This window comes from Convolutriloba macropyga, chromosome 1, assembly GCF_964194025.1.
Source record: "Convolutriloba macropyga chromosome 1, txConMacr16.3, whole genome shotgun sequence".
Classification (NCBI taxonomy): domain Eukaryota; kingdom Metazoa; phylum Xenacoelomorpha; order Acoela; family Convolutidae; genus Convolutriloba; species Convolutriloba macropyga.
The window spans coordinates 4,569,583-4,593,804 of NC_134468.1; the positions used below are offsets into that span (position 1 = coordinate 4,569,583).

The 24,222-nt window shown below is 40.2% G+C and overlaps 1 protein-coding gene across 1 annotated transcript in view; it reads left to right on the forward strand.

Moving 5' to 3' along the window:
* Window positions 1–23,916, forward strand: part of LOC142358691 (broad substrate specificity ATP-binding cassette transporter ABCG2-like) — a 30,189-nt gene extending 6,273 nt beyond the window's left edge. The window contains exons 3-4 of the mRNA XM_075410212.1: window positions 21,500–21,759; window positions 22,359–23,916. Coding sequence (XP_075266327.1) covers window positions 21,500–21,759; window positions 22,359–23,716 — 1,618 coding nt within the window. The 3' untranslated portion in view covers window positions 23,717–23,916. The remainder of the gene's footprint in view (window positions 1–21,499; window positions 21,760–22,358) is intronic.
* The last annotated feature ends 306 nt before the right edge of the window (window positions 23,917–24,222 follow it).

Consider the following 24,222-nt stretch of genomic DNA (forward strand, 5'->3'; position numbering starts at 1 on the left):
CCAGCAACATTTCAAAAATCCATAGACGTCACATTAAGAAACTGCCACAACAAATTTGGATTTCTCGACATCCTAGTAATACCGAAGGGTAGCATAGCGGACCACGAAAAAGAACTTGACAAGATAATATATCAACTGGACAACGAAAACCTTGCAAAGAAACTACAAAAATCCGAATTCGCTAAAAAAAAAACAAATAACTTGGTTGGGTGACCAAATAACACCAACTGGTATAACACCAACGAAAAAGAAGTATGAATCAATAAACAAAGTAGAAATCCCAAAAACACTAAAACAACTCAGATCGTTCATGTGATGCATTGATCACCTAATAAAATTCACACCAAGACTAGCGGAACTTTCCGAACCACTAAGACCACTATTATCGAAAAACAATACAAAAGCACAAAATAAACTATTGGAAAGAAGAACACACAATTGCATTTGAAAACATCAAAAAACAAATAATAAACATTTCAGAGAACAAACACTTTGACATAAACAAATAGACCAGAATTAAAAGCGATGCCAGTAAAATAGGGTTAGGCGCTTGCCTAGAACAAGAACACGGACATATATGGAAACCAGTCGCATATGCAAGCAGATTTTTTAATAGACTAGAAAGGGAACAGGCAAACCTGATCTCATTAATCCCAGCACCACAGCATACTACACAGAACGAACTCACCAAAGCTCACACAATCGAAAAAAACGGACATCCAAAAGACTGACGACACAAACGACATGACGACCAAGAACAACACAAGTGACTCACAGGAACCAACTGGTATCACACAAGAAGAAACGATCACAAAAGATGCGAACACAAAGAACACTAAAGACAATGAACTCCAACTGGTAAACATACTTCAAACAAAAACTCAGAACTCTATCACAAGCAGCACCACCTCCCAAGAATACTGAACGCCTCTATCTCCAAACAGCGATATATCGGACAAACACAGCAGACTTAGAGGAACTAAATGAATTACTGTAACACAGCGTTTCATTTCAGAGAGAGGGAAATGTGATACAGGAGTATCCAGTGTCCAGGAGTTAGCAACCAAGCATTAAACTTTTTATCTATAAACACGTATTGCATATGTTATTTAAATACTGTCTTTGTACATACGTTACCAATTGGTGTGAATTGCTCACTTCAAGCAACCTGTCAGTTATTCAGTTAAAGTGTTAGTAGCGCATTGGAACTGTGCAGACGAGTTAAAAGATAGTTATGATACAGTTGCCTCGTGGCCTAATAAACGTTGCTGCACAATCTGATTTTTCTCTACAAGATACTGAGAACTATATGAACCAGGAATTAGATACATCTAATACTTCCTCACCACACATACACAACATAGAAACAGATAAACAACTGGTTTGGTCAAATCCTTTTCACAATACACTAAATCCACAAATCACACGCCAATTGGCATATTCAGATACGCTTCTTATCAATTTATTTATTTTTGTCTTTTTTGGTAACTAATTTAAGAAACTCTTAAAGGATGTTTCCAGATTGATTATTAGCCAATATGCTGCCAGAGTACGATGAGCACTAACAAGAGTTTTTAAAATTGGACTATCTTTTCGACCACTTTCGTATGTTTCGATATGATGAGTGGTAAGAAAAGTGGTGGAAAAAAGATCAACTGATTAAATGTGTATGTACGTTACGCATGCGTTGTAGTCACATCCTGCATTGAAAACATAACCGCTCGGATGTTAGCGCCCTCTCGAAATTACGCTAGATCACCCTGAAAGTCGGCTGCGCTTTGGAATTTGAAAACTTTTCGTCGACAACATGTTCAACGTGCTGTGTAATTTTTATTGTTGTTAAGCCTTAGTGTTTCCGTTCTTCGGTTATCACTGTTTGGGTTCTTTTCGTCAATTGGTGGTAATTTTTAAATGAGGTTGAACTGTACTGAATGTTTTGTTGCGCATATTATTTTCCGTATCGCAACTTGTGAAGGTGAAGCTGTTGAAAAAATTTTGTTCCTTTTTTCAAGTGTCAGTTTTCTTAGTTTAAATCGGTTTTTTGTTCCACTAATGATAGATTTTGCTGTTTGACAAATAGAAAAGTACTGCAAGGTAAGGGACATATCTGTGCAAGAATAGCACTTTATTGAAGAGTTCCTAAAAAATGTCTTATGAGTCTCTTTTTTCATAGTTTTTTTCTTGGGTTTATTTGCCTTGTCTCATTTATTTTCGAATAGAATACTATTGTGAATTGCATAGTTTATTGAATGAAGTAGGCAGCTGCGCTCTAGGTCATTTTTTGCTTCCGGTTTTGTTTTTCCTGTTTCGTCAACATTTTTGTTTCGAGCGTATGACTTCACGCGTGAAATTAGTTTTCATTTTGACTCATTTGATAATCGACATTTTGAAACTGAATGTAGTGAGTGCTTTTTCATACACGTTAATAGTTGTTGTTCCCACGTGGTTCAACTCTCTCAAAATGACGTTTCCTCTCTCAAATTTCACAACAATTACAGGAGTCCTCTTTAAGGCAGTCCTTTTTACACAAAATAAACTATATTGGAAAGAAGAACACACAATTGCATTTGAAAACATCAAAAAACAAATAATAAACATTTCAGAGAACAAACACTTTGACATAAACAAATAGACCAGAATTAAAAGCGATGCCAGTAAAATAGGGTTAGGCGCTTGCCTAGAACAAGAACACGGACATATATGGAAACCAGTCGCATATGCAAGCAGATTTTTGAATAGACTAGAAAGGGAACAGGCAAACCTGATCTCATTAATCCCAGCACCACAGCATACTACACAGAACGAACTCACCAAAGCTCACACAATCGAAAAAACGGACAACCAAAAGACTGACGACACAAACGACATGACGACCAAGAACAAAAGTGACTCACAGGAACCAACTGGTATCACACAAGAAGAAACGATCACAAAAGATGCGAACACAAAGAACACTAAAGACAATGAACTCCAACTGGTAAACATACTTCAAACAAAAACTCAGAACTCTATCACAAGCAGCACCACCTCCCAAGAATACTGCACGCCTCCTCTATCTCCAAACAGCGATATCGGACATAAACACAGCAGACTTAGAAGAACTAAATGAATTACTGTAACACAGCGTTTCATTTCAGAGAGGGGGAAATGTGATACAGGAGTATCCAGTGTCCAGGAGTTAGCAACCAAGCATTAAACTATTTATCTATAAACACGTATTGCATATGTTATTTAAATACTGTCTTTGTACATACGTTGCCAATTGGTGTGAATTGCTCACTTCAAGCAACCTGTCAGTTATTCAGTTAAAGTGTTAGTAGCACATTGGAACTGTGCAGACGAGTTAAAAGATAGTTATGATACAGTCGCCTCGTGGCCTAATAAACGTTGCTGCACAATCTGATTTTTCTCTACAAGATTCTGAGAACTATATGAACCAGGAATTAGATACATCTAATACTTCCTCACCACACATACACAACATAGAAACAGATAAACAACTGGTTTGGTCAAATCCTTTTCACAATACACTAAATCCACAAATCACACGCCAATTGGCATATTCAGATACGCTTCTTATCAATTTATTTATTTTTGTCTTTTTTTGGTAACTAATTTAAGAAACTCTTAAAGGATGTTTCCAGATTGATTATTAGCCAATATGCTGCCAGAGTACGATGAGCACTAACAAGAGTTTTTAAAATTGGACTATCTTTTCGACCATTTTCGTCTGTTTCGATATGATGAGTGGTAAGAAAAGTGGTGGAAAAAAGATCAACTGATTAAATGTGTATGTACGTTATGCATGCGTTGTAGTCACATCGTGCATTGAAAACATAACCGCTCGGATGTTAGCGCCCTCTCGAAATTACGCTAGATCACCCTGAAAGTCGGCTGCGCTTTGGAATTTGAAAACTTTTCGTCGACATGTTCAACGTGCTGTGTAATTTTTATTGTTGTTAAGCCTTAGTGTTTCCGTTCTTCGGTTATCACTGTTTGGGTTCTTTTCGTCAATTGGTGGTAATTTTTAAATGAGGTTGAACTGTACTGAATGTTTTGTTGCGCATATTATTTTCCGTATCGCAACTTGTGAAGGTGAAGCTGTTGAAAAAATTTTGTTCCTTTTTTCAAGTGTCAGTTTTCTTAGTTTAAATCGGTTTTTTGTTCCACTAATGATAGATTTTGCTGTTTGACAAATAGAAAAGTACTGCAAGGTAAGGGACATATCTGTGCAAGAATGGCACTTTATTGAAGAGTTCCTAAAAAATGTCTTATGAGTCTCTTTTTTCATAGTTTTTTTCTTGGGTTTATTTGCCTTGTCTCATTTATTTTCGAATAGAATACTATTGTGAATTGCATAGTTTATTGAATGAAGTAGGCAGCTGCGCTCTAGGTCATTTTTTGCTTCCGGTTTTGTTTTTCCTGTTTCGTCAACATTTTTGTTTCGAGCGTATGACTTCACGCGTGAAGTTAGTTTTCATTTTGACTCATTTGATAATCGACATTTTGAAACTGAATGTAGTGAGTGCTTTTTCATACACGTTAATAGTTGTTGTTCCCACGTGGTTCAACTCTCTCAAAATGACGTTTCCTCTCAAATTTCACAACAATTACAGGAGTCCTCTTTAAGGCAGTCTATTTTACGGCAAACTTAATCTGTTGAATCAATGTCGCAAGCAAATTTCAAGGGTAGCTTTACAGTCTAAAGAAATTGCATACAAAATAATTTTCTATTAAAGCCTTTCAGGTTTTTTCCGTCATATTCTTGTATTTCAGACTACAAGTCTATGAAGCTCACAGCTAGGTTCTGGAAATCTGACAGCTAAGTTGATATGATGGGTATCGTTTTTTAAATTGAATTTAGTCAAATATGTGCCTGTTATCTAAGGTTTTTAATTTTTTTTTTTGGAAAACAATGTTCTTAAAGTTGTTCAAGTAGATATCGCTGATGGTCTTTTGTTATATCACATAGATTACCCTTTTCTGCTGGCTTTTGCTTTTGGCTAATTTTTTGTTCTCTATTGTTTTTTTGTCACTAATTACTGTTTAATAGCCGCCCTCATCTTCTCAGTCGGCTATTATAGCGCTCGTGTTTTTTTTTACTTCGTCAAACTTTTTTTTGCTTTACCATTTTGCCGCTTTCGACATTTTGCGTGAAATCTTTTTGACTTCTCTGGGCTAGTTTCTCTCTTCTCTCATTCTGCTAAAAGTGAATTTGAACATCAGTTGCTAAGCAAAGCAATTCAAAATGAACAGAGTCGGTATAAAAAATTGAAGTCAGAAATAGAAACGGGATAAACCCATAAAGCCCAATTTTAGATGCCCGCTATCTGAACGTCGTTCCTATAAGTTTAAGTCAACATCTCTAATGCTTATTGGTTACGATAGCAGCACCTGTAGCCTCTCTCTAAGAAACAAAAGTATGTTCAACTACGAAATACCATCAAAATAAATCGGGCTTAGAAATGTTTTTGTACAAAAATCTTTTTTTTTCAATACCTTCTATTGTTTCAATCCCAATCATGCTTATTGGAATCAACGGCGGCTATTTTCCGGCAATCTGCCGGATATGTTCTTTATATTGCAGACTTCTGAAAATAAGTTTTTGACATGGTTTGATAGGTTGACTAGCTATTCCTTTAGGAATTCAATAAGTTTATTTCGTTTTACCAAAAAGTATTACAACACCTATCATACGGAGAAAACTAACTCTTAAATACCTATTGGCCCTGGAAGCGATGAAACATCTAGAGCGATAATCCAGTGACTTTCAATTAGACAAACCTTATCCTCTCAATTAACCTGAGTTAGTAACTATAAGTTATCTATTTGGAAGCAGTTAATATCAACAGAACAAGATCAAAACAATAAATACAGCAACTACCAAGAAAAACGAGAGATAGGGAAAGAAATCAACCTATCATACCATATCTTTTTTCTTGGTAGTTGCTGTATTTATTGTTTTGATCTTGTTCTGTTGATATTAACTGCTTCCAAATAGATAACTTATAGTCACTAACTCAAGGTTAATTGAGAGGATAAGGTTTGTCTTATTTAAAGTCACTGGATTATCGCTCTAGATGGTTCATCGCTTCCAGGGCCAATAGGTTTTTAGGAGTTAGTTTTCTCCGTATGATAGGCGTTGTAATACTATTTCGTAAAACGAAATAACCTTATTGAATTCCTAAAGGAATAGCTACTGTTTGGCTGTATTTTAACTCGTTCTCTATTTTTGTTGGTACAAATTTATCACGCGCCAGAACAGTTAGTTACTTTTTTGATTACTTCTAACACTGAGTAGCGGAATTTGTGAGCCTGGTCTCACCTGTTACTCCCTTCAGAGTTTTTGGTCGGTTGTACGAATAATTGGAGCGTAGATGAACTAACCCAATTAGGGTTTTTATTCGCTCATTTGTTAAGCCTAAATTGAGAATATTAACAAAAGTCAGATAAAAACTATTAAAGCAAATTTTAATAGTAAAAATATAATGTAGGGGGGGGTGTATTGCAAAATTTGAATTACGAGATGCAATGAATTGTTAATGTTTTTCAATTTCTTGCCAGACGACTGCCGATTTTTAATTGCTCCCGAAAGAAGCAATTATTGTAAACGTGTCTTTTTCTGAGAGATTTTTGCTTGACCGTTTTCTGTATTTTTTTATTTTACTTCTCGAGTGATTTTTTCACTCTTGAGTGATTTGAATTGCGCGTGTTCAGAAATTAGGTTTCACTAAAATAGAACCGATTGTGAGGGAAACAATACATCGCCCGTGTTGTGCAGAGGTTAATGTCCTCGATACTTTGCCGAGAGGTCGCCGGTTTCAATGCCTCTCTAGTCCAAAGTTTTCGCACCATGGACCTTTCTCTAGCTCTGCCAGTCGTTAGAGAGCAATTCGTCCGGCGTTAGTCCGTTTATGTATAAGAAGTATTTCAAAGCGTAAAATTTGAGGGAACTTAAGAGAATAGCTATAATTTATACAAAATACTATAAATTTGAATTTAGGAAAGATGGCTCCAATTACTTCTTTAGATCCCTTTTTGACTAACGAAATCCGATTATGATAAATCGTCATTTCAGTTTTTCTAAACCTACAACTGTCTTTTTAAATAGCGGCGAAGCCATAGCGGCTATTGTTGGGGACATCGTGGTTTATTTAATTGGTCGTCTCTATCGATGATTCTTGCGGCCTGACTTCTTGGAATTGACTGTTTCATTTTCAGTGATTTCTACTGCTTTGCAGTTGAAATTTGCGTGCGGGACGTCATTTGCTCTGCTTTTAGGCAAATTGCGTGACTTACCTCAGTCAAAAAAAATGACTTCTGACCTGGCCTAATGAACTTTATGAACATTTTCTAGTTAAAGGTATTGGAGCTAAGCTTAACAACTCAGAAATCAAATTGAATAGCGCTTCAAGGTCATTTCAAGCCTTAAAGCTAGAATAGTGTGACAAGCGAAATTTAATGCTACATTCTATTGAAGTCATATGGATTTGTTCATTTTGTTCAACATTTATATTTAGCAACTATTATTAGTACACAATCGTCATTCATGAAGTCAAACTATAACTCAAACTCGAACTACCTCAACCACCATCAAAACAATACTACGACTTAACAGTTTTGCATCAGATTCTTTGCGATTGGATTGCGAATCAACCTATTATTGATACAGAATATTCGACAAAACTTCTACATGGTTAACAAATTTCCCATGACATCAAATTTACACTGAAAAAGTGACGTTAAGGAAAAGTGTTCACATTCTGTCGACATCATTATCTACAACCAATCAACAGTTGAATTTGACATGTAAATCCACGTGACTAGCAGCATAAAAGGAGCTTGAAAAACTACCAAAAATCAGTTGAAACTTGTGAAATTTGTCTTATCAAACTGACATACAGTGCGTATTGAAGCACACTTTCTTGAGCGGTAAATTACTTGTTATCGTGTCTTGTTTCTGTAGATGATATTAGTGATTGTACAGTTTTAACTTTACTTTGACTTGTGAAAAGAGAATTAACTTTGATATTCTCAAAACTTTCTTTCTGAGGAACGAAATTCCTAAGTTAGAGAAACTTTGTGCAAAGCATAAAGTCAGTTTCTCTTACTGGCTTTAACGAAGCCTACTCTAGTTCGAAATTGGTGTTATTGAAACCAATAGAGAGACTTGCTAACATTAAAGTTAGAAAAATTATTATTCTTGTTCACCTATAGTTACAGTAATTCAGCCCCTTTCTGTAATCTTTGTAGCAGAAAGCTGAAACTTTGTAGAAGTATAGCCAATTTACAAGGCTACAATTTGTTGGAAATGAATTCCTAAATTCAGTTTATAACTTGAGTTATTAACAAAAACTCAACAAAATTTTGATTGTTTCAATTTGAATTATTTTGTTATTCTGAGAGAAACAAGCTTGGTATTCAGCAAAGCTGAGCAATTAGTTATCAGAAGTAATTGAGCAACAAGTAATGCAACGGTATTCTACAGTATAGCGGATAATAAAGTTCACAGAAGTTAACTGCAAAAACACAATATCCGGACAGATTTGAAACCGCTGAAACGAACTGGGCGGTGTAAAGTTTTCCTTGACTTTGATAGGAGAGCAGCCGTTACATTTGGTCCGCCGACCCGGACAGTGGAAGGCAAACTGCTGTCCAATCTGATGAAGAGAGTGCAGAAGGCACCCCTCAAAGAGAATCAAACAAATCAACAGCGCAACGCCAGTGAGGCAGAGCGAAAGTTGCGAGTGCACTTCACAAATTACGTTGAAGAACTAACCTCGCTTAAAAGGAGCAAGCAAAGCAAAAGGCAATCAGGCAATCCTAACACAATCAGCAGAGAGGAGCTCCAATCAACAGCACAAAGGTACGACAAGAAGTTCCAAGATTTATTAGAAGAAGTCAACACCAAAACAGGGATTGGCTACAAAATAATTGAAGATTCAGATCGACCCAACAAATTAAAGGTCCTCTATCAACAGACTGTCCACCTCCTAGAGGAAGAAATACCCAAGCAACTGCAGCGTCGAAACAAGCTTGTGCCCTACCAAGCAAATTTCGTTGAAGAACATCTGAAAGAAGCAAGGAAGTGCAAAACAAGTTTGGACTATCATTGGCTTTCATATATAAGCAAAGGCACGCAACCAGAAATGAATGCAGAGCAAAACAACGCAACCCAAGCTGTGAATGACAGCGAGAGCAACAACAACTACCCAACGGACAACCCAGTTGCTCAAACAGTGCAAAACGGAGCAACAGCAACCTGCCAAGAGACCCAGAATGTTTCGGAAACATCTTCAGCAAAGCAAAGGCGAGAGGAAAGGATGAAAAAATTCGATATTGAATTCGAAACCAAGATGCGATTGGAACAAGCACGGTTTGAGCGGCGGTGGCTAGAGCTGGAAATGCAAATGAAGGAACTGGAAACCAAGCATCAACTACTGGAGGAAGAGCGCGAGCTAGAGCGCAAAGTGAAGAGAACAGCATTAGAGAACGATGATGCTCGTTCCCAATCAACCAGTGCTCGAGAAAAATCACCCTTCAACTGGACACCCAAGAAGAGAGATGTCTCTGACTGGGCCAGCAGAATCGACAACCTTCTAACACCAGATCGATCAACAGCTCGCTTCGAAGTGACCCCTGAAGTGAACAGGCAAAGTCACTTCTCACAATATCGCAGTTCACGAGACCGATCCTCAAGTGTTGAAGGCCGGGACGTTTAGACCAGAGCTGGTCTACTACGATACAACAGTGGGTATGCAGGTAGCAGTAACCTACCAAAGCTGAAAATGAACAACTTCGACGGAAACCCTCTCGAATGGCCGGAGTGGTCTAGTATGTTCATTGCTACAGTGGATCAACGACCAATACCAGACTCAGAGAAGATGAGCCGTCTGAAGACTCTACTGACAGGCAAGGCAAGGTCAGCAATCTCTGGAATGGGCTATTCTGGACAGTTCTGTGGTGCTGCATGGAGCATTCTGGAGAGGAAATTTGGAAGGCCTCATGTGATCATTGATGCACAACTGGAGAGTCTTCGCAAAGCAAGTCAGGTGAAACCACACGACTCAACAGGTCTGATCAGTTTCTCAGTTATTGTTTCGAACTTTGTGAATGTGCTCAAAGAGTACAAGCAGATTGGTGATCTGCAATCAAGCTCGACACTGTATATGGCAGTAGATAAGCTACCCCAAGTTCTCAAAGAGAAGTGGTGGTTCTATGTTGATGATAAAGATGAAGATTGGCCTGATCTGATTATGTTTGACAAATGGCTATCAAGGATAGCATTCGTGCACGAAGGGTTTTCAGCTTTCAAGGGAGAGCGAAGAGAAGAAGACCGAAGAAGCACAAATAGAGACAAACGGTTCTCGAAAACGTCGAACTTCAGTGCAAGTTCCAACGTGAAGGAAACGAAGCAAACGCCAAGTGATCACTGTCCGCTAGCTGATGGCACTCATAAAGTATGGAACTGTCAACTATTCAGGAACATGAGTGTGAATGATCGGTACGCAGCAGTGAGAAAGCAATACTTATGTTACGGATGTTTAGGCAAAGGACATGCAATAAAAGATTGTAAAGTCAATGCGTGCGGCATCAATGGATGCATCAAGAAGCACAACCGATTGCTGCACTCAGAAAACCAAATGGACGCAAAGGTGAGCAAAGCAAAGGCGAGAGGAAAGGATGAAAAAATTCGATATTGAAATCGAAACCAAGATGCGATTGGAACAAGCACGGTTTGAGCGGCGGAGGCTAGAGCTGGAAATGCAAATGAAGGAACTGGAAACCAAGCATCAACTACTGGAGGAAGAGCGCGAGCTAGAGCGCAAAGTGAAGAGAACAGCATTAGAGAACGATGATGCTCGTTCCCAATCAACCAGTGCTCGAGAAAAATCACCCTTCAACTGGACACCCAAGAAGAGAGATGTCTCTGACTGGGCCAGCAGAATCGACAACCTTCTAACACCAGATCGATCAACAGCTCGCTTCGAAGTGACCCCTGAAGTGAACAGGCAAAGTCACTTCTCACAATATCGCAGTTCACGAGACCGATCCTCAAGTGTTGAAGGCCGGGACGTTTCCCCCAGAGCTGGTCTACTACGATACAACAGTGGGTATGCAGGTAGCAGTAACCTACCAAAGCTGAAGTTGAACAACTTCGACGGAAACCCTCTCGAATGGCCGGAGTGGTCTAGTATGTTCATTGCTACAGTGGATCAACGACCAATACCAGACTCAGAGATGAGCCATCTGAAGACTCTACTGACAGGCAAGGCAAGGTCAGCAATCTCTGGAATGGGCTATTCTGGACAGTTCTGTGGTGCTGCATGGAGCATTCTGGAGAGGAAATTTGGAAGGCCTCATGTGATCATTGATGCACAACTGGAGAGTCTTCGCAAAGCAAGTCAGGTGAAACCACACGACTCAACAGGTCTGATCAGTTTCTCAGTTATTGTTTCGAACTTTGTGAATGTGCTCAAAGAGTACAAGCAGATTGGTGATCTGCAATCAAGCTCGACACTGTATATGGCAGTAGATAAGCTACCCCAAGTTCTCAAAGAGAAGTGGTGGTTCTATGTTGATGATAAAGATGAAGATTGGCCTGATCTGATTATGTTTGACAAATGGCTATCAAGGATAGCATTCGTGCACGAAGGGTTTTCAGCTTTCAAGGGAGAGCGAAGAGAAGAAGACCGAAGAAGCACAAATAGAGACAAACGGTTCTCGAAAACGTCGAACTTCAGTGCAAGTTCCAACGTGAAGGAAACGAAGCAAACGCCAAGTGATCACTGTCCGCTAGCTGATGGCACTCATAAAGTATGGAACTGTCAACTATTCAGGAACATGAGTGTGAATGATCGGTACGCAGCAGTGAGAAAGCAATACTTATGTTACGGATGTTTAGGCAAAGGACATGCAATAAAAGATTGTAAAGTCAATGCGTGCGGCATCAATGGATGCATCAAGAAGCACAACCGATTGCTGCACTCAGAAAACCAAATGGACGCAAAGGTGAGCAAAGCAAAGGCGAGAGGAAAGGATGAAAAAATTCGATATTGAAATCGAAACCAAGATGCGATTGGAACAAGCACGGTTTGAGCGGCGGAGGCTAGAGCTGGAAATGCAAATGAAGGAACTGGAAACCAAGCATCAACTACTGGAGGAAGAGCGCGAGCTAGAGCGCAAAGTGAAGAGAACAGCATTAGAGAACGATGATGCTCGTTCCCAATCAACCAGTGCTCGAGAAAAATCACCCTTCAACTGGACACCCAAGAAGAGAGATGTCTCTGACTGGGCCAGCAGAATCGACAACCTTCTAACACCAGATCGATCAACAGCTCGCTTCGAAGTGACCCCTGAAGTGAACAGGCAAAGTCACTTCTCACAATATCGCAGTTCACGAGACCGATCCTCAAGTGTTGAAGGCCGGGACGTTTCCCCCAGAGCTGGTCTACTACGATACAACAGTGGGTATGCAGGTAGCAGTAACCTACCAAAGCTGAAGTTGAACAACTTCGACGGAAACCCTCTCGAATGGCCGGAGTGGTCTAGTATGTTCATTGCTACAGTGGATCAACGACCAATACCAGACTCAGAGATGAGCCATCTGAAGACTCTACTGACAGGCAAGGCAAGGTCAGCAATCTCTGGAATGGGCTATTCTGGACAGTTCTGTGGTGCTGCATGGAGCATTCTGGAGAGGAAATTTGGAAGGCCTCATGTGATCATTGATGCACAACTGGAGAGTCTTCGCAAAGCAAGTCAGGTGAAACCACACGACTCAACAGGTCTGATCAGTTTCTCAGTTATTGTTTCGAACTTTGTGAATGTGCTCAAAGAGTACAAGCAGATTGGTGATCTGCAATCAAGCTCGACACTGTATATGGCAGTAGATAAGCTACCCCAAGTTCTCAAAGAGAAGTGGTGGTTCTATGTTGATGATAAAGATGAAGATTGGCCTGATCTGATTATGTTTGACAAATGGCTATCAAGGATAGCATTCGTGCACGAAGGGTTTTCAGCTTTCAAGGGAGAGCGAAGAGAAGAAGACCGAAGAAGCACAAATAGAGACAAACGGTTCTCGAAAACGTCGAACTTCAGTGCAAGTTCCAACGTGAAGGAAACGAAGCAAACGCCAAGTGATCACTGTCCGCTAGCTGATGGCACTCATAAAGTATGGAACTGTCAACTATTCAGGAACATGAGTGTGAATGATCGGTACGCAGCAGTGAGAAAGCAATACTTATGTTACGGATGTTTAGGCAAAGGACATGCAATAAAAGATTGTAAAGTCAATGCGTGCGGCATCAATGGATGCATCAAGAAGCACAACCGATTGCTGCACTCAGAAAACCAAATGGACGCAAAGGTGAGCAAAGCAAAGGCGAGAGGAAAGGATGAAAAAATTCGATATTGAATTCGAAACCAAGATTCGATTGGAACAAGCACGGTTTGAGCGGCGGAGGCTAGAGCTGGAAATGCAAATGAAGGAACTGGAAACCAAGCATCAACTACTGGAGGAAGAGCGCGAGCTAGAGCGCAAAGTGAAGAGAACAGCATTAGAGAACGATGATGCTCGTTCCCAATCAACCAGTGCTCGAGAAAAATCACCCTTCAACTGGACACCCAAGAAGAGAGATGTCTCTGACTGGGCCAGCAGAATCGACAACCTTCTAACACCAGATCGATCAACAGCTCGCTTCGAAGTGACCCCTGAAGTGAACAGGCAAAGTCACTTCTCACAATATCGCAGTTCACGAGACCGATCCTCAAGTGTTGAAGGCCGGGACGTTTCCCCCAGAGCTGGTCTACTACGATACAACAGTGGGTATGCAGGTAGCAGTAACCTACCAAAGCTGAAGTTGAACAACTTCGACGGAAACCCTCTCGAATGGCCGGAGTGGTCTAGTATGTTCATTGCTACAGTGGATCAACGACCAATACCAGACTCAGAGATGAGCCATCTGAAGACTCTACTGACAGGCAAGGCAAGGTCAGCAATCTCTGGAATGGGCTATTCTGGACAGTTCTGTGGTGCTGCATGGAGCATTCTGGAGAGGAAATTTGGAAGGCCTCATGTGATCATTGATGCACAACTGGAGAGTCTTCGCAAAGCAAGTCAGGTGAAACCACACGACTCAACAGGTCTGATCAGTTTCTCAGTTATTGTTTCGAACTTTGTGAATGTGCTCAAAGAGTACAAGCAGATTGGTGATCTGCAATCAAGCTCGACACTGTATATGGCAGTAGATAAGCTACCCCAAGTTCTCAAAGAGAAGTGGTGGTTCTATGTTGATGATAAAGATGAAGATTGGCCTGATCTGATTATGTTTGACAAATGGCTATCAAGGATAGCATTCGTGCACGAAGGGTTTTCAGCTTTCAAGGGAGAGCGAAGAGAAGAAGACCGAAGAAGCACAAATAGAGACAAACGGTTCTCGAAAACGTCGAACTTCAGTGCAAGTTCCAACGTGAAGGAAACGAAGCAAACGCAAAGTGATCACTGTCCGCTAGCTGATGGCACTCATAAAATATAGAACTGTCAACTATTCAGGAACATGAGTGTGAATGATCGGTACGCAGCAGTGAGAAAGCAATACTTATGTTACGGATGTTTAGGCAAAGGACATGCAATCAAAGATTGTAAAGTCAATGCGTGCGGCATCAATGGATGCATCAAGAAGCACAACCGATTGCTGCACTCAGAAAACCAAATGGACGAGGGCAGTCACGCAGTCAACGTAAGCGCAGCAACAATCAACCAGAGTAACGAAGTTACTAGCTTTCTTCAGATAGTTCCTGTCTCAATACAGAGCGGTGGCAACAGGCTGAACACATATGCTTTCCTCGATAGTGGTTCAACGGTTTCATTGATCGATCAAAGTGTGCAAGAGAAGTTACGGGCCCAAGGCACCGATGTGATGCTCAACATAGCTGGCATACATGGAACAAAGGACCTGAAGACAGAAAAGGTTCCTCTCAAAATAAAGGGACTACGTTCAAAGGTGCATTCAATCGAAGCGTTTACACACCCGTCAATCTCCTTGGGAAACACAAACTACAACTACAACAAGCTGAAGCAAAGCTTCAACCACTTGAGTGTTTTACCAAACAAAAGCTTCAACTTGATGGAAGTTGGCATCATCCTTGGTCAAGATGCTTATGAGCTACAACGCCCATTGGACTATAAGATAGGAACTCGAAGCGAACCTTTCGCCGTTCTAACAGAGCTAGGATGGGTAGTCAGTGGACCCATGACGGGCAAAAGAAGACAAAATGTTTGTCATTTCGCCTTCACTGAAGATGTGAAAGTGGCTGAGAATATCCAAACCTGGTGGGACATAGAAACCTATGCTTCCAAAATCAACGTCGTCAGTCAGTCAAAAAAGGAACTGCAGGCACAAAAGATGCTAGAGAGTACAACAAAGTTCACAGGCGAGCGGTATGAAGTGGGAATGCTGTGGAGTGAACCAGAGCCGAACCTACGGAACAACTACAGCTCAGCCTTGGGTCAGCTTTACTCACTGGAGCGAAGATTCCAAAGGGACCCAAACCTGAAGAATTTGTATCAACAGTCAATAGATAGATGTAGAAAAAGGATTCGTAAAGATATTGGACGAGTCCGAAATGAAAGGCACCTTCGGGAAAGAATGGTATTTGCCACATCATCCAGTGCTAAACCCGAACAAGCCTGGCAAAGTAAGACGTTTTTGCAATGCCGCTTCAAAGTACAAAGAAGTATGCCTAAATGATAAGCTACTAGCAGGACCTGATCTGCTACATGGGTTGATTGGAACAATATTCAGATTCCGCAAAGGACCAATAGCCCTAACAGCCGACATCGAATCGATGTTTCTACAAGTGCAAGTTCCCGAACAGGATAGAAGTTGCTTGAGGTTTTTATGGCGTCCAAGAACTAACGAACCTGTTCAGATATACGAATATCAGCGTCACGTATTTGGAGCTAAGAGTTCTCCAACTTGCGCGAACTATGCTCTCAAGCGAGTGGGACTGGACAACGAAAAAGAGTATCCAATAGCAACCAAGGCAATACAAAACAACTTCTACATGGACGATTTCATCAAATCAGTAGAAACCCCGGAAGAAGCAATTGAAGTTTTCAATCAACTACAACCTCTTCTCTCGCAACATGGATTCGAATTGAAGAAGTGGATAAGCAACAACGAAGCAGTTACCAAAGCAATCCCAGCAGACTTGAAGTCAATCAGCAATACGAAACAAGTCGAAGTGGAATCCAATACGGAGGGATCCTCAGTGCTAGGACTACAATGGACCGTTACTGATGATAGTCTTCAAGTATGCAGAGGTACAAACAAGGAAGTTGAAGTACCTATAACCCAGAGGAAGATTCTGTCACTGGTATCTTCAGTATTCGACCCGATGGGATTGTTTGCTCCGTTCAGTGTTCATATGAGACGACTTCTGAAAGGCATCTGGACTAAGAATGGACAACATTGGGACAACGAAGTGGAGCCTAGTGAAGAAGAAGAATTCCTGAGATGGAAAGAACAGCTTCCAATAGTGGCTGAAACCAGCATCGATAGAAGATACTTTAACAGAGAGAGGGATAAAACCGAACTTCATGTGTTTGCTGACGCATCTGAAGACACGATGTGTGCAGTGGCCTATCTACGTTCACAACCAAAAGAATACTCAGCTGACTTAGCATTTGTCATTGGAAAATGCAGAGTGGCACCGATGAGGCATCTTTCAATACCCCGACTGGAATTGCAAGCGGCAGTCATGGCAGTGAGGTTGAAAGAACAGATAGTCAAGGAACATGAAATGAAGATAAATAGTTGCAGTTTTTGGTCAGACTCAACAACCGTATTGCAGTGGATACACAATTCCCATCGTAAACAACAAGTGTTTGTGGCCAATCGAGTGGCTGAGATACTAGATACAACCGATGTTTCGCAGTGGAAACATGTGAGCGGTATCAACAACCCAGCTGACATTGGCACGAGAGCAATCAACATTGAAGAACTCAAGAGAAGTGAGTGGCTCACTGGGCGGGCCTGGTTGAAGCGACCAGAAAGTGAATGGCCAGAGCAAGTGAACCTGGTCTTCGCCTCAGATGAAGAGAATATACCCGCATCGGTCTTTGCAACGCAGACCGAAGAGAAGAAAGCTGTTATCCAGTGGGAACGATTCAGTAACTTCAACAGACTAGTAAATACCGTGGCATACGTACAGCGAGCATTGAACAAAGACAGACCTGCAACACTCGTAGTCAACATTGAAGAAAGAGAAAAAGCAAAAGCAACAATCTTCAAGTTACTACAGCAAGAACAGTTTGGTGAAGAGATGAAATCTCTCAAAGCTGAAAAGGAAATTCCAAAAGGCAGCAAAATCCTACAATTCTCACCCTTCCTAGATGAAGAAGGACTTATTCGAGCCAGAGGCAGAATAGGCAAGAGCTAATTGGACTTCAATGCAAAGCATCCAATTTTGCTACATTGGAAACATCATGCGGTTGAATTATTCTTGCGAAACGAGCACAAGGACAATCAACACGAAGGCACTGAGCATGTGAGAAACATTGTTCAGCAGAAGATGTGGATACTGGGCATACGGAACGCCTTAAGATCAATCAAGAACAAGTGCGTTACCTGCAGAAAAGGCAGAGCACAAACGATAGCACCAGTCATGGCAGATCTACCCGAAGAGCGGTTAGATGCTTCAACAGCTTTTACAAATATTGGAGTCGATTACTTTGGCCCTTTCATTGTGAAGATTGGGCGAAGAAATGAAAAGCGATGGTGTTGTCTCTTTACTTGTCTAACTATGAGAGCGGTGCATATAGAAGTGGTACCTAAGTTGGACACTGATAGTTGTCTCAATGCAATAACGAGATTTATTGCTCGAAGAGGCAAACCGAATACGATCATCAGCGACAACGGGACAAACTTTGTTGGAGCTGAAAGAGAATTTGCAGAATACGTTGCGGCATGGAACAAAGAAGGAATCGAAGAACATTTAATTCAACGAGGGATCAGATGGAAGTTCAACCCACCCGCAGCACCTCACTTTGGAGGAGTATGGGAGCGGTTGGTGAGAAGTTACAAGAAAGCAATGTATGCAGTGTTGGGGAACAGATCAATCACCGAGGACGTTCTTTCAACAACGATGTGTATTGTTGAGCAGACGTTGAACGCAAGACCGTTAACTCCAGTCAGTTCAGATGTTAATGACTTAGAAGCATTGACCCCCAATCAATTCTTGCTGGGCAACAAGAACTTTTGCTTACCCTACCTACCATGCGCAGAGGAATTTGTTGATCATCGAAAGCTCTTTCTGAAAACTCAAGCCTATGCAAATCTCATATGGGACAGGTTTCCGAAAGAATATCTGCCAACTCTGAATAATCGGCAAAAATGGCGATCTACGGCGAACGAAACCCTTAAAGAAGGCGATCTCGTTTGGTTGATCGAAGACAGCAATAAGCGTGGATATTACAACCTTGGTCGAATTACGGAGACCATCGATGGGTCTGACGGTGTGATTCGATCAGCGATAGTTCGAACGAACGACGGAGTGTACAAGAGACCAGTAGTGAAGCTCGCCCCAGTACTACCTGGAAAAGATGTTTTCGCGATGGAAAACAGGGCCGGCGATATTGCGGCTAAGCTTAACAACTCAGAAATCAAATTGAATAGCGCTTCAAGGTCATTTCAAGCCTTAAAGCTAGAATAGTGTGGCAAGCGAAATTTAATGCTACATTCTATTGAAGTCATACGGATTTGTTCATTTTGTTCAACATTTATATTTAGCAACTATTATTAGTACACAATCGTCATTCATGAAGTCAAACTATAACTCAAACTCGAACTACCTCAACCACCATCAAAACAATACTACGACTTAACAGTATTGCATCAGATTCTTTGCGATTGGATTGCGAATCAACCTATTATTGATACAGAATATTCGACAAAACTTCTACATGGTTAACAAATTTCCCATGACATCAAATTTACACTGAAAAAGTGACGTTATGGAAAAGTGTTCACATTCTGTCGACATCATTATCTACAACCAATCAACAGTTGAATTTGACATGTAAATCCACGTGACTAGCAGCATAAAAGGAGCTTGAAAAACTACCAAAAATCAGTTGAAACTTGTGAAATTTGTCTTATCAAACTGACATACAGTGCGTATTGAAGCACACTTTCTTGAGCGGTAAATTACTTGTTATCGTGTCTTGTTTCTGTAGATCATATTAGTGATTGTACAGTTTTAACTTTACTTTGACTTGTGAAAATAGAATTAACTTTGATATTCTCAAAACTTTCTTTCTGAGGAACGAAATTCCTAAGTAAGAGAAACTTTGTGCAAAGCATAAAGTCAGTTTCTCTTACTGGCTTTAACGAAGCCTACTCTCGTTCGAAATTGGTGTTATTGAAACCAATAGAGAGACTTGCTAACATTAAAGTTAGAAAAATTATTATTCTTGTTCACCTATAGTTACAGTAATTCAGCCCCTTTCTGTAATCTTTGTAGCAGAAAGCTGAAACTTTGTAGAAGTATAGCCAATTTACAAGGCTTCAATTTGTTGGAAATAGAATTCCTAAATTTGGTTTATAACTTGAGTTATTAACAAAAACTCAACAAAATTTTGATTGTTTCAATTTGAATTATTTTGTTATTCTGAGAGAAACAAGCTTGGTATTCAGCAAAGCTGAGCAATTAGTTATCAGAAGTAATTGAGCAACAAGTAATGCAACGGTATTCTACAGTATAGCGGATAATACAGTTCACAAAAGTTAACTGCAAAAACACAATATCCGGACAGATTTGAAACCGCTGAAACGAACTGGGCGGTGTAAAGTTTTCCTTGACTTTGATAGGAGAGCAGCCGTTACAAAAGGTCAATAGTGTGCATCTAAGTAGTGCCAAACGTATATGACTTAATTCTTGAGTATTAGAGTCTCCAGTTTTTGATTTAGGATAATAATTTTGAAAAAACTCTTAGGGATGTTTCCTTATAGAGCGTGTATGTCTCATAAAATTGAAAGTCCGAATATATCCAAAAAGTCTAGTGGCCTACTAAAGTATTGGTGGTCAATGTCTTTTTTTAGTTGTTTCAATTCATGGAAGGCCACAAGCGTATATGGTGGCGTTTTTTCGGCAACCGGAATCGCCGGCTATATTCAGAAAATTGCACTCAATGGAGTGCAAAAGATTTTCGAAAATGTGTTCCTTTTGCAATAAATTCAACTGTGCGTCCGTTTTCTAGTCTGTAATTGCTTTTATAGTACAGTTTTTGTGAACTATCTGTTGTACAATATTTTTTGGTCATTTCACTATCTTTACAATTGTTACTTAAGTTGTTATGTTCGTTTTTGCGGTTTTCTAGAACATTCTTTGACTTATCAACTGACTTTTCACGCTTTCGTTCTTCATCTTTGAGTTCTCTATTGTTCTCACTCTGAAGTAAAGCTTGTTGCTAATATAAAATTGATTGCAGTATGGGAAAAAGAAGGGCGGGGTTGCCGAATGGGCAGTGCTTCTGGTGAGGGATTGGGAGGTCCATGGTTCGAATGCTGGCGTGGTCAACTATTTCTGCACCCATAAAAATTTATCTAGGCTACAGCCCTGAATTAAATTGCCTCGCCAGTCGTTCGAGAGCAATTCTTCTGACATTAGTCGGTTTATGTTTTTGAGTTGAAAATTGTTCTGAAATGAAATTTATTGCACAGTTTTGTCATTTAATGCACATAGAGGAAGTTAATCATTTAGCAACAAAATGCAAAATTTTGTTTGCAGTTATGAGTTAATTTTTTTTTGAAAAATTTAATTGTCTCGTTCATTTCGAGAATCTGTTTCCTTCGTTTCGAGAACGTCGTTTTAGGAACGAAATCTGAAAATGCATTTAGTGAAATCGACCTACCTAATTGTTGATGGCAAAATTATTATCCTGCGCCAAATGGTTCAACAAAAAGCGGGTTTCATTTTAAAGCCGTTTTACATATTTTCAGAGGCTAGATCTTTATGCTGTGTGTTGTTTTTAATTTTGGAGTGTTTTTGAGTACGATTAGCTGGATTTTTTTACTTTTTCTATTATGTTTGCGTAAATTTGTAATGTGCCTAAACCTCGAAAACCTGGAGGAGTATTAGTTCTCAGAAGTTTTTTTAGTTAACGATAGTGCAAATAGTGAGCCTAAATAAAAGAGAAAATAGTTGTTACGGGCGTGCCACTAAATAAGCTATTTGGATTAATAAAATCCTGTATATTGAACAAATAGGACCAAAAATACATCTGAAGGGCACTTCTCGATTTTTATCATGCAATTTTAAAATAATTAGAACAAAATATCGATTGTTCAATAAATGAGAGGGCGAGGGAACAAGTCCGATGACCATCTAATGCACGTAGTGGAAAGCAAGGCTCTTTTCTTTTTTTTGCTTGCTGAATTAATTATCGTTTGAAGCTCTTCCAAATTGTAAGTGGTTATTTAAATTGTGATTTCAGTTACGTCACTCAAGATGATGTAATAATGGGGACTCTGACAGTGAGAGAGAATCTGGAGTTTGCAGCTAACTTGCGTCTTCGCAACTGCACGAGGAGAGACATAGAGGAGAGAGTGAATGAGTTGATACACGACTTGGGACTGGAGAAGTGCATGGACACTAAAGTGGGAACTGAGTTGATCAAAGGAGTCTCTGGTGGAGAACGGAAGAGGTGCAATATTGGCATTGAGCTGGTCACCAAGCCCATGGTGCTATTCTTAGGTATGTTGATAACAATTCTGTCAAAAGTTTTTGGATCTATTCTGTTTCGGCCCCCAGTGTTTTTTATGACCCCCAGTTACAAATTATATGTTGTTAAATAGCACGTTACTATGTAAGAAAATAGCACGTGCGCCTGGGGGTCATAAAAAATTTATGCTCACTAAGCTGGGAGGGGGGGGGGACAGAATAGATGCAAGTTTTTGTACGTAGAAATGTTGGGTCTTTCCCATTATAGCCCCCCCCATGAAATTATAGCCCCCATTATGGTATAATTGCCATGATTGAGGGGGGGGGGGCTATAGGTTATCTGACCACTAAACTGGGGGGAGGGGGCTATAATGGGAAAGACCCGAAATGTTTGTGCGTTTGCGAACACCGGCGTGTATATTATTGATTTCGAGATCTTGATGTTCTCAGTGCCAAATTTTAAAATTTCGAAGCGTATCAGAAGCTCAGATTTGTGTCACATTGCATGGTTGATCCAAAAATCTTAAAGTGAAGGTGAATTTTTGCGTATCTAAGACATTTCGAAGTCGACGAAGTGACCGCATTTTAAACAAGTGAGCAAGCTTCGAAAGTTGTAAATAACTCTGTTCTAGATGAGCCGACTACCGGGCTTGATGCTAGTACCTCATTCCACGTGATCAGTTTGCTTCGTGAGTTGACAGTGCAGGGTAATCGGACAATCGTCTTCAGCATCCACCAACCCAGGTTCTCAATCTTCCGATTGTTCGATCGACTGCATTTGCTATCTTGTTATGGACAAACTGTCTATCACGGAATGGCACAAGAGGCTGTGACCTATTTCGCAGCTCAAGATATGATATGCGAGACCTACAACAACCCCCCTGACTTCTTCCTGGACATCATATTGGAACACTGCGATCCGTCACAGGCCGATTTGAACGCCTCCGAGCTGCCATCGAAAGATGCCAGTTTCTTCATGGAGAAGAATCCCTTGGAGTCCGAAAAGAAAGTTGACCTTCCTGCCATTTTCAGAGAATCTTCCGAGAATCAAGCACTGCTGACATTGTGTGGGGAGATTTTGGAGAAGAGTTCAGAAAGGGGGCACGAACGAAGCATGGGTTATGCGACTAATTGGGGCCAGCAGTTCTTTTACCTCGCACAGAGGTCATTCAGGAACCTACGCAGGGATCCCCAATCATCGTTAGTCCCGTTGGTGTCAATGATAATCTTAGCAGTGCTGGTCGGATCTCTGTATCTGGATCTAGAGTACGATCTTAATGGGTTTCAGAATTTATTCGGAGCCCTTTTCTTCGTCGCTATTCAGATGTTGTTTGGAAATGTAGCTGCGCTGCAAGCGTTCATAGCCGGTCGCAACTTGTTTTTACACGAGACCGCCAATGGCTTCTATAGAGTGTCATCATACTTCGTTGCAACTATTTTTTGCGATCTGTTGCCGTTAAGAACGTTTCCTACTATAGTATTCGGAACCATCTTTTACTGGATGGTTGATCTTAAACATGACTACCCTTTGTTCATGTTTTTCCATTTGACCAATGTAGTAACCACAATGTGTGCGTGTTCTTTGGCATTCTTCATTAGTGTTGCGTCAGGTGTGTATGCAGTTGCCCAAGCCTTGATCTCTGTTGTGTTTGTAGTTATGATGCTGTTCTCAGGTCTAATCTTGAATGTATCTAGCATGCCTGCAGCATTAAGGTGGCTACAATACACTAGCATCCCCCGGTACTGTTTGGCAGTCCATGCCAGTGCTCAAATAGTTGATATCAATTTCTGTGGTGTGAAAACGGTCAGTATTAATGGTTCTACTTACACGGACGAGTTGTGTGAATCGGGAAAGGGATTACTAAAGGATCAGGATATTGACTATGGTCTTGAGAGTCAGTGGATGGATATTGGAATTATGGTTGGATATATTGTGGTCTTTTTCACCTTGACTTACATTGTACTTCGCTGCATTCCTAAGAAGAAGTAACGATTGTCTTATGAGTTGTAACAAAGAAAAGGAACAACGACAGAAGCAAGGCTTCGAAATCACTCATTGCGTGAATCGCAGCCGATTCATTAAAATATTAACTTATAGCCTATTGTGCCTTACCAAATTCTAAATATCTTCAAGTTTATATATATCTTGTAAAATCAAAATTATTGAGACGTAATATATTTTTAGAGTAATGGTGCTCTCAACTTCTATAAATTTATATATATTTTGCATCTGAGAAGCCTTAAATGTTATATGCTGTATTTTGTCTAAAAGATACTTTTTAAAGAATATTTTTTTGAAAGATTTGTCGGGAAAAAATGATCACATCGCTCTTTCTAGGAATAGACAGCTGCAACTTATAAAATAAGACTTAGTTTCTGATTATTCGGATCACAACGGTTAAATTTTGACGATTTTCTAAAAGTAGTTACCCTGTTTGAATCCACATCAAAATTCCAAACCCCCACAAAAATGTTTTCCCAATCTCGGGCAGTGCT